Raw genomic sequence first — 18,108 nt, forward strand, 5'->3', positions numbered from 1 at the left:
AATGAAAACATAATTTTTGTAGTTAGAATAGAACTATACTGCAGATATTGCTGTGCATAAATGCTGCATTCACACCTTTCAACGAAAGCAAGCCAAATAATTTTAATGTGAAATCTAGTGAAGCTCAGAGTCTATAAAAACGAATTCCTGAAAAAGCCTCAAAGTTACAGGTTTCAGCTTGGTCTACATTTAGATTTTTAACCAACACTAAATATCTTTCACTTCCAAAAAATAATCCACACTCTTCCACTTAGTGTTACTAAACCCCGGGACCCTGCATTCACTATATCTGGTCTCCTACAGTACATGGAAATGCAATTATTTTAGTAAATATAAAACTGCTATACACCTTTTCTCATCAGCAGTATATAGCAGCTGTGTGACTTCTCTCAGTGCCTGGTTAAAACTTGTAGGAGGCGTTTTCACACTGCACTGGCAGTCCTATTAGGATCCAGACTCCCTGACCCTGTCTAGACAGTGCTGATTGGGCTTATGCTGATCACATGCACTCTCCCAAGAAAAAAAAAAACTCTAGCAATACACACCAAACTAAGCATGTGCAGCCCGACACCAGTAACTGTCTTATCCGGACGAGGATCTGTGCATACAGAATCAAACAGCCTTTTTTCACACTGCAGAGGATTAACCCCTTAAGTTCCACAGTGAGTATAACAAGCATACTTTACTGTTGTGATTTTAGTAACACTTTATTGGTCCTGTAATCCGTTTTTCATTAACTTATTTCTTACTGTGTTTCTATGGTTTTGTGAGCTCCATTTGTTTGGAAGAAGCCGTGCACATTTGCTGCGGTCACAATCATCGTTCTATGCACACTAAAAATCCCCACAGTCCATCTTGGAAGCTAGCAAGAGAGGGTGGCTACTTTCATTCACCCCATTCTGGCCCCACTGTATAGCAACGTAGCCATCGTATAACTGCAATGCAAAACGAATCCCGAAAGTGGATAAAAAAAAAGTGAACGTGTGATTGTATATATATATATATATATATATATATATATATATATATATATATATATATATATATATATATATATATATATATATATATATATATATATATATATATATATATATATATACACACACACACACACATATATATACACATACACACACACATCCACACCTGTATATATTGTATATCTTCAACATCAAAAAGGAAACATTTTCTTATTCGAGCCACTACTCAACTACCTCTAATAAAGTGTTTGTGAACCCAGCACTTTTAAGTGGATGTAAACCAGATTCATGAAATTTGAGCTAGGCATATATATCCAAAGTGTTTTCTTATCTCTCTTCAAAGCACTATGTCCTGTGGCTTTCTCCTGCTACGTTCTGACAAGTTCTCCAACACGTGATAAAACCAGCCTGAATTTTGTGTCTGGGAGGATGCTATAGATTAGCAGAAAGCTGCTTTACTCACAGGACCACTCTGAAAGTCTCTGCCTAGCTGGAGGGGGGTGTGTGCCTTTCCTCCAATCAGCTGTCTCCCAGTGTAATCCAAAGACTTCTCACAGTGCAGAATTAGGAAGTGAAAATTCTAACAAGATGTGAACATTCTAAAAACAGTATATAAAGCTGAAGACAGCAGATAGACATGTAAAACTTCTGTAGGAGGATTTGTTTCATCTGTGGCTGTTCACTTTACTGGGTATATGTGAGGGTTTACATCCACGTTAAATCACCGTGTGGACAATGAAGTGGGGGAAAAAAAAAAAAAAACCACAGCTAAAGGCAGTGGGTGGGATACAGTTATGTAAAAAAATGATCTAAATCTGCCTTGAGGTAAAAAACTCCAGTTAACTGGGGGTACTTTAGCCCCACATAAATCTCACAAGAGTGGTTTATTTCCTCTGAGATTTGAAGAAAATATAGCCCTCAGATAACAGAGATCTGACCCCTTAAGCCAGCCATAGACTGACTGAAATTTGTCTGGTTCAGCAGGTACTGCCTGAATTTCAATCTGTCTATGGGCAGGCTGGTTGTACCATTGATCAACTTCAGTACACCCAGCCTGTCTTTTTTCAACCGATGACTGCCGGCAACTATAAAAATGGACATGCCAAATGTGGCATGTAAGGGGGCAAGGAGTGCTTAAAGCGGAAGTTCCAATTTTGGGTGGAACTCCGCTTTAATGGAACCCACTGTTCCAAGCGCATATCATCACATACAATACCATATATGATGGCTCCAACAAAAAATTACAAAACTGCCAATATCAGCTTGTAGAGACCCAGATCAGAAAGCAGTGTCCTCAAGAGTGAAGTTTCCCAACTGCCAACTCGCAAGAGTCACTTCAATCCCTATAACTCCCAAGGATGCAAGTAACCCTGGATTAAAGCGGAGTGCCACCCATTTATTAAACATAATCAATATAGAAATGGCAATATTTTCTTCATTGGTCATTTTCCCGTCAGCTTACCATGATTGTAAGCTGTTCAATTTCACTTCCGCCTTCTCCCACCCGTGGCTAGTCCTGTCATTTCCTGCGGCGCACTGTCTCCTGGGAGCTTAGTGTCAAAATTCCCATGAGTCAGTGTAGATAGCCGCCGATCGCGAGATTCAAAAACTGGAAGTGACGCGATACAAGGCGTTGCCAAACACCATTTTAAAAGATAGTGTATAGTTGCCATTGTTACAGTGTCGGTACACGAGGCATGCGTGGCCATCACAACGGGGGCGGGAACTTCAGACGCCGCCTGTTGTGATGGCAACCTGACTCGTTTCCTGCGCTGCAAGTGTAGCCTACTGCGCATGCGCGAGAATGGGCGGTGCATGCTGGATATTCATCAGCACCTAATCCCGGAATAGTATGCTTGTGGGCTTCACATGCCCACAAGCAAGATGGGAGATGGCAAGAACGAAAATTATAAGGTGATTTTTCTTATAAAATATTAATTTTAGCGGCGCAATGCTTAGGCATAATTCTTGTCATTATTGTATCTTATGTAAATATATTAATTGAAAAACAAAAAAAAATTTTAAAAAAATTGTCGCTATGTGGTTGGAACTCCGCTTTAATGAATGTGTCACCCTCCCAGATAGCAGCAGTAAGTCATATATACCCCTTACAGCAATGATATTGCAAATATGAAAATGTTTTTCATATTACAGGAAGATGGACTACACAGGTTGTAAAATTAAACCTATATAAAACTGGTTAGGTAAATAGATTGGCATAGGACAGAAAAATGGATAGGCCTAATTTAGCACATTCTGCTTAAGATAAGGAACCTAAAGCATACCTTCATTGTCACTGTACTGTTCAGGATCAGAGTTTCCATTTTGCTTGTTACTATCTGTGTTTGAGGTATCTGCTACAGATGTTATGGATGTGACTTGCTCCTTTGCCTTTATTACCTTTTTTTCATAAAGCTTCCTAGTATTGGCTAGAATGAAAAAGAGAATTTTTGTTTTTTTAAAAAGCTGTATAATAAGACAATGTATACCCAGTTTTTTTGAAAAAGAGACACATGTCCTTACTCTAAACAAAAAAGAAACAAAAAATATCAGTGGATAACACCTTGTTTTGCATTTGAACAGTAGTGGCTACACACTTGCCAAGTAAGCGGGGTCCCCCAGGGATCTGTCCTGGGAACAATCCTATTTAAACGATCTGGAGGATGGGATAAACAGCCCAATCTCAGAATTTGCAGACGATACAAAGCTATGTAGGCCAATAACTTCTATGCAGGATGTGCAAGAAGATCTAAACAAATTAATGGGGTGGGCAACTACATGGCAAATGAGGTTTAAAAGTTGAAAAATTGAAAATAATGCATTTGGGTGCCAAAAATATGAATGCAATCTACTCACTAGAGAGAGAACCTCTGAGGGAATCTGGGATGGAAAAGGACATGGGAGTCCTAGTAGATGACAGGCTCAGCAAGGGCATGCAATGCCAAGCTGCAGCAAGCAAAGCCAACAAAATATTGACATGCATTATCCATTTCAGCCCCGGATGATTTGGCTGCTGAATGACCAGGCCGTTTTTTTGTGTCGCTTAAACTGACAATTGCGCAGCATCCAAACAAAATTGACGTTTTTTCCCCCCCACAAATAGAGCTTTCTTTTGGGGGTATTTGATCGCCTATGCGTTTTTTATTTTTTGTGCTATAAACAAAAAAAGCGACAATTTTGGAAAGAAAAAAAATAAAAATGCATTATTTTGTACTTTTTGCTATAATAAATATCCACTTTTTTTTTTTTTTTTTTTTTTTTAAAGCCTGACGAGTAGGAAAACTTCCTCAAAAGTTAAAAAGCTTTCCTACTCCACAGGCTGTATAGTGGCTCATACTGTGAAAGTGAAATACCTCCTTGTGGGGTGAATAATAGCGGTGAGTGCATTTCTTATGGGGCACATTTTTCTAAGAAGCACAGAACAATTTGAAGAAATACATTGTCACTTTATCATTGGATTTTTTTTATACGCCAGGGTTTAAAAGGTGGTATATGCAGGTTTCTGAGCCCAGGTTTCACAGCAATACTATATACCAGCCATATAGGTTGTATTTTTTTGGCACAGAAATGTTACTTTGAATTGCAGATTTTGGATTGTGGATTTCACACAGGAAAAGTTAGCGCTTTTCTATTTGTTTTTTCATTGTATTTTTGTTTGAATTCACATAGCTTCTAACAGTATGCATTCAGTAGGATATCCTTTACATTTCTTGTTTTCTGCACTTTTTGCATTATATGCACTCATGGTATACATACCCCTCAAGTATCTAGAGGATGCAAATTACCTCTTAATAAGAGAGCAGCTCCATATCCTTCCTTCCCCTTTTTTCATGTTTACAAAACACACACACTTCCCTGTTCTGCCTCTCGCGATCGCTCGTGGCCGGCGGTCATCGCGACCGGCGGCCACGAGCATCAGCCCCCCCGCTGTGCAGCGTGCGCCTGCTATCCTGATCCCGCGAGCCGATGTATAGCTACAACGGTTCGCAGGATCGTGCCGACCTGCCGCAGTAAAATTACGGCAGCTGGTTGGCAAAAGGGTTAAAAAAGGGATGCATTCCAGAGATAATCTGTAATTCTCCCACTAGACAAGACTCTGGTCCGGCCGCATCTGGAGTATGCCGTCCAGTTCTGGGCACCAGTCCTCAGGAGGGATGTGCTGGAACTGGAGAGGGTCCAGAGAAGGGCAACAAAGCTAATAAAAAGGGAATAAAAAGGGACTGGAGGATCTCAGTTATGAGGAAAGACTGCAAGCATTGAACTTGTTCTCTCTGGAGAAGAGACGCTTGAGAGTGGATATGATTTCAATGTACAGTGCCTTGCAAAAGTATTCACCCACCCTTGGTATTTCTCATGTTTTGTTGCCTCACAACCTGGAATTAACATGGGTTGTTTGAGGATTTGCTTCATTTAATTTACAGAACATGCCCACAACTTTGAAGATTTTTTTATTGTGAAGCAAACAAATAGGACAAAATAACAGAAAAAGTCATAACTATGTGCATAACTATTGACCCCCTAAAGTCGAGCCACCTTTTGTGGCTATCATAGCTCCAAGTTGCTTTGGATAAGTCTCTATAAGCTTGCCACATCTTACTACTGGGATTTTTGCCCATTCCTCCTTGCAAAACTGCTCCAGCTCCTTCAAGTTGGATGGTTTGTGCTTGGGAACAGCAATCTTTAAGCCTGGCCACAGATTTTCTATTGGATTGAGGTCTGGCCTTTGACTAGGCCATTCCAACACATTTACACGTTTCCCCTTAAACCACTCAAGTGTTGCTTTAGCAGTGAGTTTGGGGTCATTGTCCTGCTGGAACCTCCGTCCTAGTCTCAAAATCACACACAGAGTGGTACAGGTTTTGCTCAAGAATATCCCTGTATTTAGCACCATCCATCTTTCCCTCAATTCTGACCAGTTTCCCAGTCCTGACTGCTGATGGTGTTCTTTGGGTGATGTGTTGGGTTTGCGCCAGACAGCCTTTTCTGTGTTTTTTGCTGAAAGTAATGGCTTTCTTCTGGCCACTCTGCCATAAAGCCCAACTCTATGGAGCGTACAGCTTATTATAGTCCTATGTACAGATACTCCAGTCTCTGCTGTGGAACTCTGAAGCTCCTCCAGGGTTACATACTTAAATACTTTTGCAAGGTACTGTACCAATACCGTACTGGTGACCCCCACAATAGGGATAAAAAAATTTCCATGCAAGGGAATTGACACGTGGACACTCACTAAAATTAGAAGAGAAGTGGTTTAACCTTAAACTGCGTAGAGGGTTCTTTACTGTAAGAGCGGTAAAGATGTAAAATTCTCTTAAACAAGCTGTGGTATCAACGGGGAGCATCGATAATTTCAAAAAAACTATTAGATAGGCACCTAAATGACCACAACATATAGGGATATACAATGTAATAACATTAAAGCACACACACAAGTTGGACTTGATGGACTTGTCTTTTTTCAGCCTCAACTATGCAAGTAAAATTATCTCCTTAAAAATCAGGGCTATCACATGACTCATACGGGCTTATAAAAAGACTGGAAAAACTGTAGAGCTACACAAAAACCCATATTGACCAATATGGGTATCTGTCAAGCTGTAAGCTGCTCAAAGCTAAAACACCCAATTGGTTGCTATGACAAAAGGCACAACCTGCTCTTCTGTGTACACTATGAGGGAGGAACACAGCACAAAGAATCCCTTTTAAGCTTAAGGACTGGTTGAAGTCTTTATAAAAAACAATTAAGGGGTGGTTTTACAGCTTCAACTGCCAAGCCACAAATCAAAATGGCCATCCCTGCCAGCAATCCGCCTTCCACTGTCCCCAAAGCACCCCTCCCCGCTATCTCCGTGCAGAGAGGGGATAATTATTAGAAATCAGTTTTATGACATGTCCCGCTGTGTCAGGTATAGTATATCAGAACACCGATCACTGATGGCTGCCTCCCTCCGGTATTGGCACAGTGCCCGATCAATCATAATACCAGTAGGCGGGACATCTGCGCTCGGTGTTGTCAAATACCATACATGACACCATGGGAGATCCCCGCTGTGTCAAAAAGCGGTTTCTAATAATAATCCCCGCTCTACACTGGTGGTCTCTGACAAGCTGCACTGGTGGGGGCAGACATTCGGCTCTGGTGGACACCAACACGTTGCACTGGTTTGCATTTATATTAAAATGCTTTGTATTTATAAGGCTAACCCATCATACAGTGTTATGTATGGCTTGCTGGCTGCAGAATGAGGGGTGTGATTTATGTTGAAGTGGGCGAGTTCATTTACATGTACAAGCCTAGTGTACCTCCCACATTCACTCCCATCCCAAGGATTCATGGGAAAATTCAAGTTAGACTTACCGGTAACTTGTTTTCCAAGAGTCTTTCAGGACAGCACATGAGAGAGAGGCTCCACCCACTAGGAAACAGGAAACACAAACTCCACCACATTTTAAAAGGAGGCTCCTCTCCACAGCTCGTCAGTTGTAGTAGAGTACCTCCGGCCCAAGCTGGAACACATAAGCATAATACGGTTAATTCACAGCATATATATATATATACACACACACTTCCATATACGTATAAATATGTATATATAAACATGAAGGGCGGGTAGTTTGCTGTCCTGAAAGACTCTTGGAAAACAAGTTACCGGTAAGTCTAACTTGAATTTTCCCTTATCGTCTTTCAGGACAGCACATGAGAGGATAATCGAGACTTACCAACTAGGGAGGGACAACAGCCTGCAGGACCTTTCTGCCAAATGCCTGATCATCAGCTGACAGAAGATCCAATCTGTAGTGACGGACAAACGTAAGATAACTTGACCACGTAGCCGCCTTACAAATTTGGTATGGGGTGGCACCAGCTTTTTCTGCCCATGTAGTGGCTAGAGCTCTGGTAGAATGTGCTCGTACTCCCTGAGGAGGAGACAACCCCGACTGGACATAAGCTTCTGAAATGGCCATTCTTAACCATCTGGCAATTGATCCCTTTGAAGCTTGCCTTCCTTTTCTGTTGCCAGAAAACAAAACAAATAAAGAGTCCGAAGACCTGAAGTCCCTTGTTTTCTCTAAGTAATGTAATAAAGTTCTTCTTACATCTAACTTATGAAATAATTCTTCCTTACTTCCTGAAGGATCTGAACAAAAAGTTGGCAGGATGATTTCCTGCGACCTATTATGGACTGATGCCACTTTTGGTAAAAACGCAGGATCTGTTCTGAGCACAATCCTGTCTGGGTAAATTGACATAAAGGGCTCTTTAACTGAAAGAGCATGAAGTTCTCCAATTCTTCTCGCAGTCGTAACTGCCACTAAGAATATCGTCTTTAGAGTTAAATTCTTTAACGAGATTGACTGTAATGGTTCAAAAGGATCTTTTGTGAGAACCTGTAAGACCACTGTCAAGTCCCATTTTGGAAAGTGTCTATTGGGAACTGGTCTGGATCTAGTAAGTGACCTAAAGAACCTCTTGACCAACGGAACTGAGGAAATAGGTTGATCCAGGTATACTCCTAGGGCAGCCACTTGCACTTTAAGAGTGCTAATTGCCAGCCCTTTGTCCACCCCCGTCTGCAGAAATTCCAGAACCGACACAATGTCTTCTGAATTTTGGTTTGCCGAGCGACACCAGGAGTTGTAGACTTTCCAAACCTTCGCGTAGATATCTCTAGTCACTTTCTTCCTACTAGCCAGTAAAGTAGATACTAGAGGCTCTGACAAACCCTTGTTTTTTAACAGCTGTTCCTCAGATACCAAGCTGTGAGACTTAGTCTTGCTATATCCGGATGATACACTGGACCTTGAAGTAATAAGTCCTGTCTGAGGGGAAGCTGCCAGAATGGTTTGACTGACATTAGTAGAATGGAGGAAAACCAGGCCCTTTTTGGCCAGTACGGGGTGATCAAGATTACCGACACCTTCTCCTTCTGTATCTTCCTCAATACTAAAGGAATCATCTGAAAAGGGGGGAAGGCATAACCCAGCTGGAAATTCCAAGGATGTGCCAGGGCATCTATCCCTATCGATCCGTTGTCTCGGTGCAGGGAGAAGAACTGAGGGAGCTGAGCATTTTCTCTTGATGCGAATAGATCCACCTGCGGGCATCCCCACTTCTGGGTTATTAGAGTGAATATTTCTGGATTCAAACTCCACTCTGCCTCCTGAATCCTTTGTCTGCTCAAGAAGTCTGCTACTCCATTCAGCGTGCCCTTGAGATGTACTGCTGACAGGGAAAGTAGATGACTCTCTGCCCATCCTAGGATCTCTGAAGATAGCAATAGAAGAGTCCCGCTCCTTGTGCCCCCTTGTTTGTTCAGGTATGCCACTGTGGTGGCGTTGTCTGACAATATCTGCACATGGGACCCCTGAAGGCTTGGAGAGAAGGCAACCAAGGCTAAGGCGACTGCCTTTAACTCCCTCCAATTTGATGACCTTCCTGCTTCCACTGGGGACCAAACTCCCTGAGCTATGTCTTGACCCAAGTGTGCTCCCCATCCCCAACTGCTGGCGTCTGTGGTCATCCTTCTCTCTGTTGGGAAGGACCAGAGTAAACCCCTTGACAGCACTGCCTGATTTCTCCACCACCAAAGGGCCTTTTTTACCCTGGTGGGAAGCTTTACCTTTGAGTCTAAAGCTTCTGGACTGTGATCCCAGATCTTTAAGAGAAAACTCTGAAGGGGTCTGAAATGGAGTCTGGCCCATTGAATGGCCGGCATGGTTGAGGTCAAGGTTCCCAGTACTGACATAATCCTTCTGACTGATACCTCCAGGTTCGTCTGAAGGCTGGATACTGCCTGCAATACCTTCACTTTCTTCTCTTCTGGAAGAAAGATCTTTTGATCCACTGAGTCTATCAGATACCCCAGAAATTGGACTCTTTGTGCTGGATTGAAATTTGATTTCTGGATGTTTATAATCCAACCTAAGGTCTCCAGATGACTGCGAGCCTTGATCAGATCCTCCTGTAATCTTTCCCTGGAAGGGGCAAAGAAAAGGAGGTCGTCCAGGTAAGGGATAACCGCAATCCCTTGTAGCCGGAGGGGAGCTAGGGCTTCCGCCATAATTTTGGTAAATATCCGAGGGGCGGAAGATAGACCAAACGGGAGGGCCCTGAATTGAAGGTGCAGAACCTCCCTCCCCATATTCACTGCCAGCCTCAGATATCTCTGGGACTGAACAGCTATAGGTACATGCAGGTACGCATCCCTTAAGTCGATTGATGCCATAAAGCATCCTCTGACTAAGAGATTTCTTACCGAAAAGATGGAGTCCATGCGGAATCGCTTGTATTGGACTGACCTGTTTAACGGTTTTAAATTGAGGATGAGCCGAAAGCTTCCTGATGGTTTCTTTATCAGAAAGATATGGGAGTAGAACCCTTGGCAATCTTCCTCCGGAGGCACCGGAACCACAACACCCTGTTTTATCAGATCCCCTAACAGGTTCTTCATGGCTAGGGCTTTTGTTGTGTCCTTTGGCAGATTTGTTATGCAGTACCTCTCTGGAGGAAGGTTCAACAGCTCTATCCTGTAACCCTGGGCTATTAAATCCAAAACAAAAGGGTTTTTTGTTATGTTTGCCCAGAGAGGAAGGAATTTTTGAAGCCTTCCTCCCACAGGCACCACCAAGTCATTGTGTTTTATTGGCCTGCGTAGGAGGATTGAAAAGGACATTCCCTTTGCCTTTTCCTCTCTGCGCCGCCCAATTCCTTCTTTTTTCTTGGGGCCTGTTACTCTTTTCCTGATTTTTTTGAGGTCGAAAAAACCGCCTAACTGGCTGCTTTTTCTTTTTAACAGGAAAGGATTTCTTCTTATCAGCTGTTCTATCCAAAATAGATTCTAGATCGGGACCAAAAAGCTGATCTCCCAAAAATGGCACTCCGCATAACTTATTTTTGGAAGCTGCGTCCCCAGGCCATGTCTTCAACCATAACGCTCTCCTGGCTGCAATGGTCAGGGCCCCTGACCTAGCTGACATTCTTATAGAATCTGCAGAGGCATCAGAGATATATGCTACAGCTGCTATAAGGGTTGGGAAGGAATCTAGAATCTCCTGTTTGGGTGAATCAGCTATAATATGTGCTTTTAGCTGATTCAGCCAGAACTCCATATTTCTGGAGACACAGGTCATAGCCATAGCAGGCTTGAGATTCCCTACAATGGACTGCCAGGCTTTCTTAAGCTGTTGGTCCGCCTTCTTATCCATAGGATCCTTCAAAGTACCCATGTCCTCGAATGCCAGATCCGTTGATCTAGATACTTGGGAAAAAGCTGCATCCAACTTCGGGACTTTATTCCAAAGTGACTCAGGATTATCATTAAATGGGAAACGCCTCTTGTGAGCTTTTGGGAAAAAGGGTTTTCTCTCTGGGTCAGCCCATTCTTTCTTAATGGTCTCCGAGATTACCGAATGTACAGGGAAAGTGCGACCTGTTGTTTCACCAAGCCCTTCATACATTCTATCGTGCAGCGATAATTCTCTTTTTTCTTCCTCCATTCCCAATGTTGCATAAATTGCCTTCAACAGACTGTCTACTTGTTCCAAGGACAGTTTGTATCTAGAAGGTGCATCTGCCTCTTCCTCTTCCTCCTCCTCCTCTTCCCCAGAGTATGAGGGGGAATGCCCCTTTTGGGTAGTCGGGCCAGCCTCAGCCTCTACCGTTGGGGTTAAGTGTGAGTCCTGAGAGGGGTCTGAGGTAGTTGCCTGACTTAATGCTGGTGTTACAAGAGAAGAGCGAAAAGCCTGTATAGTAGCATCTAGCTCTTTCTTAACTGATGCGATTATGTCGCTGCACACAGAAGAAGCCTCTTCCTTGACTAAGGAGTCAATGCAAATTTGGCATAAAGTCTTCTTCCAACCCTCCAGTAACTTTGCTTTACATGAGGGGCATCTCTTTTTAATGGCTGGTTCAGAGCTCTTAGCCTGCCAGAAAAAAATGACAAAAGAGAAAAAACACCAGCATTCATTAAGCCAAAGCTTCCTCCTAACGGACTCACCACAGGTGCACAGGAGGAACAACAGTTAACCCCATGTGCCCAGACAGGCCCCAGCCACCAAGGGGGAAAAAACATTTGTGAGAGGGGCACCAAAGTAATCAGGATATTCACTATAGCCTCTTACCTGGGCCTTGCTGGTGCCTGTGCCTGTCCCACATGCAGCTGCCACAGAATCCATAGTGGTGCTGCACCGATCGGTGGCTCTTACGAACGTCGGTTCCGGAGTCAAAAAACGCCGTTGCGCCCGACCGGAACCGGAATATAGGCACCAGGACCGCTCCTCCCTTCTTCCTCTGCGCCACTTCCGATCGGAAATGATGCGCCCGTTCCTAGTGCCTTCCCCTCGTCGGATACCTCACTTCCGACCGGTCGAGTCTGTACTCTTCCAATATGGCGGCGGCCAGTAACGCCGACATGCGGTTTAAAAAAAAGGCCCGCGAACGGCTGCCGCCGCCTAAGGAGCGGCTCCAGGAACGGTTCAGCTCATCATGAGCAAAGAAAGAGAAAAAAGGAGCCCACTTACCAGCAACCCTGTGGCGCGGTGTGGGAGGATCGGACTCTCTTGGAGGAAAAAAATAGGTATGGTGGGGTAGGCAGCCTGGCCTCTCAGGATAGCACCATAAGAGACCCTGGCCCCTACTAGGTGTTCCCTTGCCGGAGGAAACACAAAAACTGACGAGCTGTGGAGAGGAGCCTCCTTTTAAAATGTGGTGGAGTTTGTGTTTCCTGTTTCCTAGTGGGTGGAGCCTCTCTCTCATGTGCTGTCCTGAAAGACGATAAGGGAAAAATGTAGTCTGATTTCAGTTAGAGAGAGAGAGAGAAGACGATATGATGCAATCACTGTTCCAAGATCCTTCCTGCCAGAAAAGATGATGCATTTTTTGAATCACAAAGCTGACTTCCTGAAAATGCAATCAGTCATCTCTTAAACAGTAAAAAATTTCACAAAATGTATTAACTGTTTGGTGTTGTGTGTGTGTGTGTGTGTGTGTGTGTGTGTGTACACTAATGGGGGATTTTTTGAAAATTCTGGAGTTCTGCTTTAATATTTAAAGTAGAACTATTAGGCAAAACATTTTTTCCCTATATTAGATATAGCCAGGAAGGGTTATAACCCCTGTAAGGTTTACTTTTGCCATCTTTGTCCCATTGGAGAGATTTACCTCCACTTCCTGTCCCATAGCCAAACAGGAAATCCTTGCAAATTAAGGGAATTTCTTTTGGCCCTCAGATCACCAAAACTAGTGTCCCCATTGGAAGATTTCCCCGCTATTACTTTCCTGGGGCCAACCAATATTTGAGATTTTTTCTTTTACTTTCAATAATGGTAATCAGGACAAATAGAGTGAATGTCCCTAATGGGAACATAGACTGCAATAAAAAAAAACTGACAGAGTTTCCAATCCCTAGCCCCTCTATCTAAAACAGAAATGTTGCCTTTAGTTATACTTATTAATGTTGGTAATATATGCAAAGGCATTCAAACCAATCAAGTTTATTTTATTTATTTTTGTATTTTAAAGTTGCACTTCTATTTGACAAAAAGCAACATTTTTGTGTATAAAACTTGATTTATAAAGACCTTATATATCACAGTGGCTAAATCTGTGTCTGTAGTGCATGTTCAAACCTTAAAAAGTAGAACTATAGGCAAAACTTTTTTCATTTTGGATAGAGTAAGGGAGGGTTATAACCCGTCAGATTTATTTTTGCCATCAATGTCCCATTGTGGAGATTTCCCTTCACTTCATGTCCCATAGACAAACAGGAAGTGAGAGGAAAACTCTGAAAATTAATGGAATTCCTTGGGGACCCCCAGGTCATCAGAACAAGTATCCTTATTGGAAGATTTCCCCTCTATTACTTTTCTGGGGACAACAAAAAATTTGTGATTTTCTTTTACTTTCAATGATAAATGTTATACAGGACAAATGGAGAAGGTGAACCTCCTTAGTGGGGGTGTTTCATCAGATTTGGCGACCCGTCAGAATATGCAACAGAAGTGACGTTCCATCGCCGCCATCTTGCTACACCCCGCACTCCTCCACAGCAAGGCTACACTGAGAAAGGGTAAGCGGACATCTTGGTTACACCCACCGGAGTTTTGCATTTCACACTTATTTATAACAGTAAACGGAGCTTATATGCTGAAATACACTGTTTAAAAATGCGTCGGACTATTTACATGTTGAATTATAAAAGCAGCAGTGTTCTGTCAGATTAGAAAACCTGTGAGATCAGCAAGTTTGCCGCTGCTTTTAAAATTCAACATCTAAACAGTCCATCGGATTTCTAAATCCCGTACTTCACCTTATAAGCTCTGTTCACTGTTAAAAATAAGTGTGAAATGCAAAACTCCAGTGGGTGTAATAAGATGTCCACTTGCCCTTTCTCAGTGTAGCCTTACTGTGGAGGAGTGCGGGGTGTAGCAGGATGGCGGCAATGGAACGTCACTTCCGTTACAAATTCTGAAAGGTCGCCTTATTGGACGAAACAGGGGCATGGACAATAATAATACCTGACAAGTGCATTCTATCCAAAACTAGGAAAAAGTTTTGCCTTTAGTTATACTTTAAATACCATAAATAAAGTTTATTTGATTTTTACTCCAGTACACAATGAGTTTGGAAATTCTATAAAAATGCTTAAATAATGCATCACAATTTACATTTTAGTCGACTAAAATGTACTGGAGATTTTAGTCAACTAAAACAAACAATTCAGAGGACTAAAATGGCATTTTAGTCAAAAGACTGACAATCTAAATTGAAATTTGACATCAAAATTAACATTAACCGCTGCAGTGCTGCAAGCTCAGAAGCAAGATGAGGGTGAGGAATCCCTGTAGTGATTATTTCTATAAGATCCAGCTGCCTGCACAACATGGGACATACTTCATTACAGTTCACTAAAGCTATAAAGAATGTTTTTTTAATGGCTAAACATCAGCTTTAATAAAAATAAATACAAGTCATAAAGAGGAACGATTTTAGTAACTCAATGGCAGAATTCCATAAACAACTTAAAACATTACATTAAATATTTTTAAACAAAAAGGAAAGCTACCACAGAAAATGTCAAATGAAACTGGTAAACCATACCCAAAATAGGACCGTGCGTTATTCCATATTTCAACAGTTCCTCTTTCAGAGCCTCATTAGTGAGTTCTGTTACATCTTGTTCGGGTTTCTCTTCTACGCTAGGCTTATCCGTTTTCTTTGTTGCTTTCTTTAAGAAAACATATGACATTACGTTAAAAAAACAAAAAAAAAACAAAAAAAAACAAAAAACACAGACACACACTAAATTTCTTCTGCATTTTGTAGACAAGTCCCCCAGTTCAAGACAATCTACTTGGCTTCAAGAGCAGGTGGACTTAGCTGCTTTATGTGTATTTGAACTATTCATATCAAATATCTGCACTATAGGATATTTTAGTCTATGTAGTTTGTAAAAGGGAACACACAGTAAAACGAGCATTTCAGCGGCTGAAATAGTCAACTAATGAACCCAAACTAATTTTTAAACATTGCAACACATTGTTTGGACCATTTATTTTTTTTCCGCTCAAAAGAATACAGTTTGATCAAAATGATTGAAAGAAGCAGTCCAAAGCTGTAGTTCACACTGTACACATTTGCAATACTGATAACACATTTGACATTTACATGTTGGCTCGAAAACTGAACTACACCCTCCTATTGTTTACAACCAAGGAAGCGGCTGTCTTAAAGTATAACTAAAGACAAAAAAAACTTTTTTTCAGAGAGGAATTAGAATACCTGTTAGTTCTTATTGCTGTCTTTGCCCCCATAAGGGAGATTTGCCCACTCTTTGTCTTGTTTACTATTATCATTGCAAGTGAAAGTAAAAATCACAAATTTTGGGTTGACCCCAGAAAAGTAATAGAGGGGAAATCATCCAATGGGGACACTAGTCCTTGTGACCTGGGGGTCCCCAAGGAATTCCTTTAGTTTTCAGGGATTTCTTCTCACTTCCTGTTTGGCTATGGGACAGAAAGTGAAGGACAAAAACTACCAATAGGACACAGAGATTTTAATTTTATATATATATATATATATATATATATATATATATATATATATATATATATATATATATATATATATAAATTAGGAGTTATAACCCTCATTTACTCTATCCAAAATAAAACGTTTTGCCTACAGTTCTAATTTAAGCAGCCCATAGATGATACATTTTTATTTAACAAGCAGGTTTAACCAGGTCCTGCATTTTGTAAAACTCAGTATGCCCAAGTAAAGCACTTAAAAAGGGCTTGTAATCCCCCTTTTTTAAATAATAAAAAAAAAAAAACTATCATACTTACCTCCACTGTGCAGTTCGTTTTGCACAGTGTGGCCCTGAACTCTGTCTTCTGGGGTCCCCCAGCGGCGCTCGTGGCTCCTCTTCGCACCAGTAAACCCCCTGGGAGGATCGCTCTCCCTGGGGGTTACTAGTTACTTGTATGACACAGCGGGGATCCCCCACTGTGTCAGGTATTGTTATATGAGAACACTGATGTCCTGCCCCCCCGTCATTATAGGAACAGTGCGCTGTCAATCATGACGGCGGGGCATCAGCGATCGGTGTTCTCATATAACAATACCTGACACAGTGGGAGAGCACTGCTGTGTCATACAAGCGATTTCTGATATTAATCCTGGCTTTACACTGGTGGTCCCCGACAAGCGGCACTGCTTAGCATTTATATTAAACGCATTACATTTATTACCGTATATACTCGAGTATAAGCCGACCCGAATACAAGCCGAGGCACCTAATTTTACCACAAAAAACTGAGAAAAAAAAAAAACGTGTTCACTCAAGTATAAGCCTAGGGAGGGAAATGCAGCAGCTACTGGTAAAATTTCAAAAGTAAAAAAAAAATAGATACCAATAAAATTACATTAAGGCTCGGTTCACACGGGGGCGACTTGTCAGGCGACCTAGCCGCCTGACAAGTCGCCCCCGTGTGAACCGAGCCTTAATGTAATTTTATTGGTATCTATTTTTTTTTTACTTTTGAAATTTTACCAGTAGCTGCTGCATTTCCCTCACTATGGTTATACTTGAGTGAACACGTTTTTTTTTTTCTCAGTTTTTTGTGGTAAAAAACTTAGAAGAAAGGTTCCTGTACTACTTTGGGGGCGACTTGCATAGACTTCTATACAGAAGTCGTCTTGCAAGTCGCCCCGGCAGTCGTGTGCAGGTCGCCTCGGTGAGGCGACCTGCAAGTCGTGCCGCGTCTAGTGTGAACCGGCACTGAGGCATCAGTAGGTGAAATGTTTTTGAATATTTCAAAGAAAAAAGGTAAACTAGCTCTGTAAGTGGAAAAGAGGGTCAACAAAAACAATATGGTAACAACAATAGCGTTAAAAGTACCAAATACACTGCCTTATGGCATGTACACAACGCAGCTTGTATAGTTTGAGGCCTAACGCAGGCTGATGATATTCCAGAATGTGATGACATGACTGTTTGCATAGAGCAGCCTGTGTTAGGGCTCATAATATACATGCTGCATTGTGCACGCACTGTGTTACTGCATGCGCTGCGTTACCGCATATGTATGGGAAGTGCTAACGCAACACATGCAGTAACAGTGCGTACACAACGCAGCGCGTATATTATGACCAAGCACGGGTAAGACTGCAAAAGCTACTTCATTGGTCACAGCCCTGGAGCAGAGCGGCCACATCTGACATTCATCTGACAAGGATGCAGTGCGCCCCAGGTACCAGCACACAGAAGCGGGAAGGTTCTTGCCCAGTACAGCACGGACAACACAGAGGCTGCCGGCTTGCAGAAGAGAAGAGCGGTGATATCAGCAGTCATCAGACCACCCACAGAGGCTGCAGGCGCCTGCAGATGAGCGGGAGAGACTGGAGAACACCTGCACTGCACCGGAGAACGGGTAAGTGGGATCCTCACTTGAGTATAGGCCAGGGGGGCTTTTTTTTTTTTTTTTTTTTTTTTTTTATACTGAAAAAGTGCTGGAAAACTCCGCTTATACACAAGTATATACGGTAATTACATGCATTCAATTTTTATATTAAATATGCATTTATATTAAAATGCTTTGTATTTATAAAGCTGTAACCTATCAT

At 42.1% G+C, this 18,108-nt stretch overlaps 1 protein-coding gene across 2 annotated transcripts in view; it reads right to left on the bottom strand.

Annotated features, from left to right (window-relative positions):
* The window catches only part of TMPO (thymopoietin), a 77,414-nt gene that overhangs the window by 20,468 nt on the left and 38,838 nt on the right, over positions 1–18,108 (bottom strand). For both annotated transcript variants that reach the window (XM_073620262.1, XM_073620261.1), the window contains exons 2-3: positions 15,082–15,208; positions 3,269–3,412 (exon numbers count right to left, since the gene is read on the bottom strand). In XM_073620262.1, the coding sequence (XP_073476363.1) occupies positions 3,269–3,412; positions 15,082–15,208 (271 nt within the window). The remainder of the gene's footprint in view (positions 1–3,268; positions 3,413–15,081; positions 15,209–18,108) is intronic.

Source organism: Aquarana catesbeiana, linkage group LG03, assembly GCF_042186555.1.
Source record: "Aquarana catesbeiana isolate 2022-GZ linkage group LG03, ASM4218655v1, whole genome shotgun sequence".
Classification (NCBI taxonomy): Eukaryota; Metazoa; Chordata; class Amphibia; order Anura; family Ranidae; genus Aquarana; species Aquarana catesbeiana.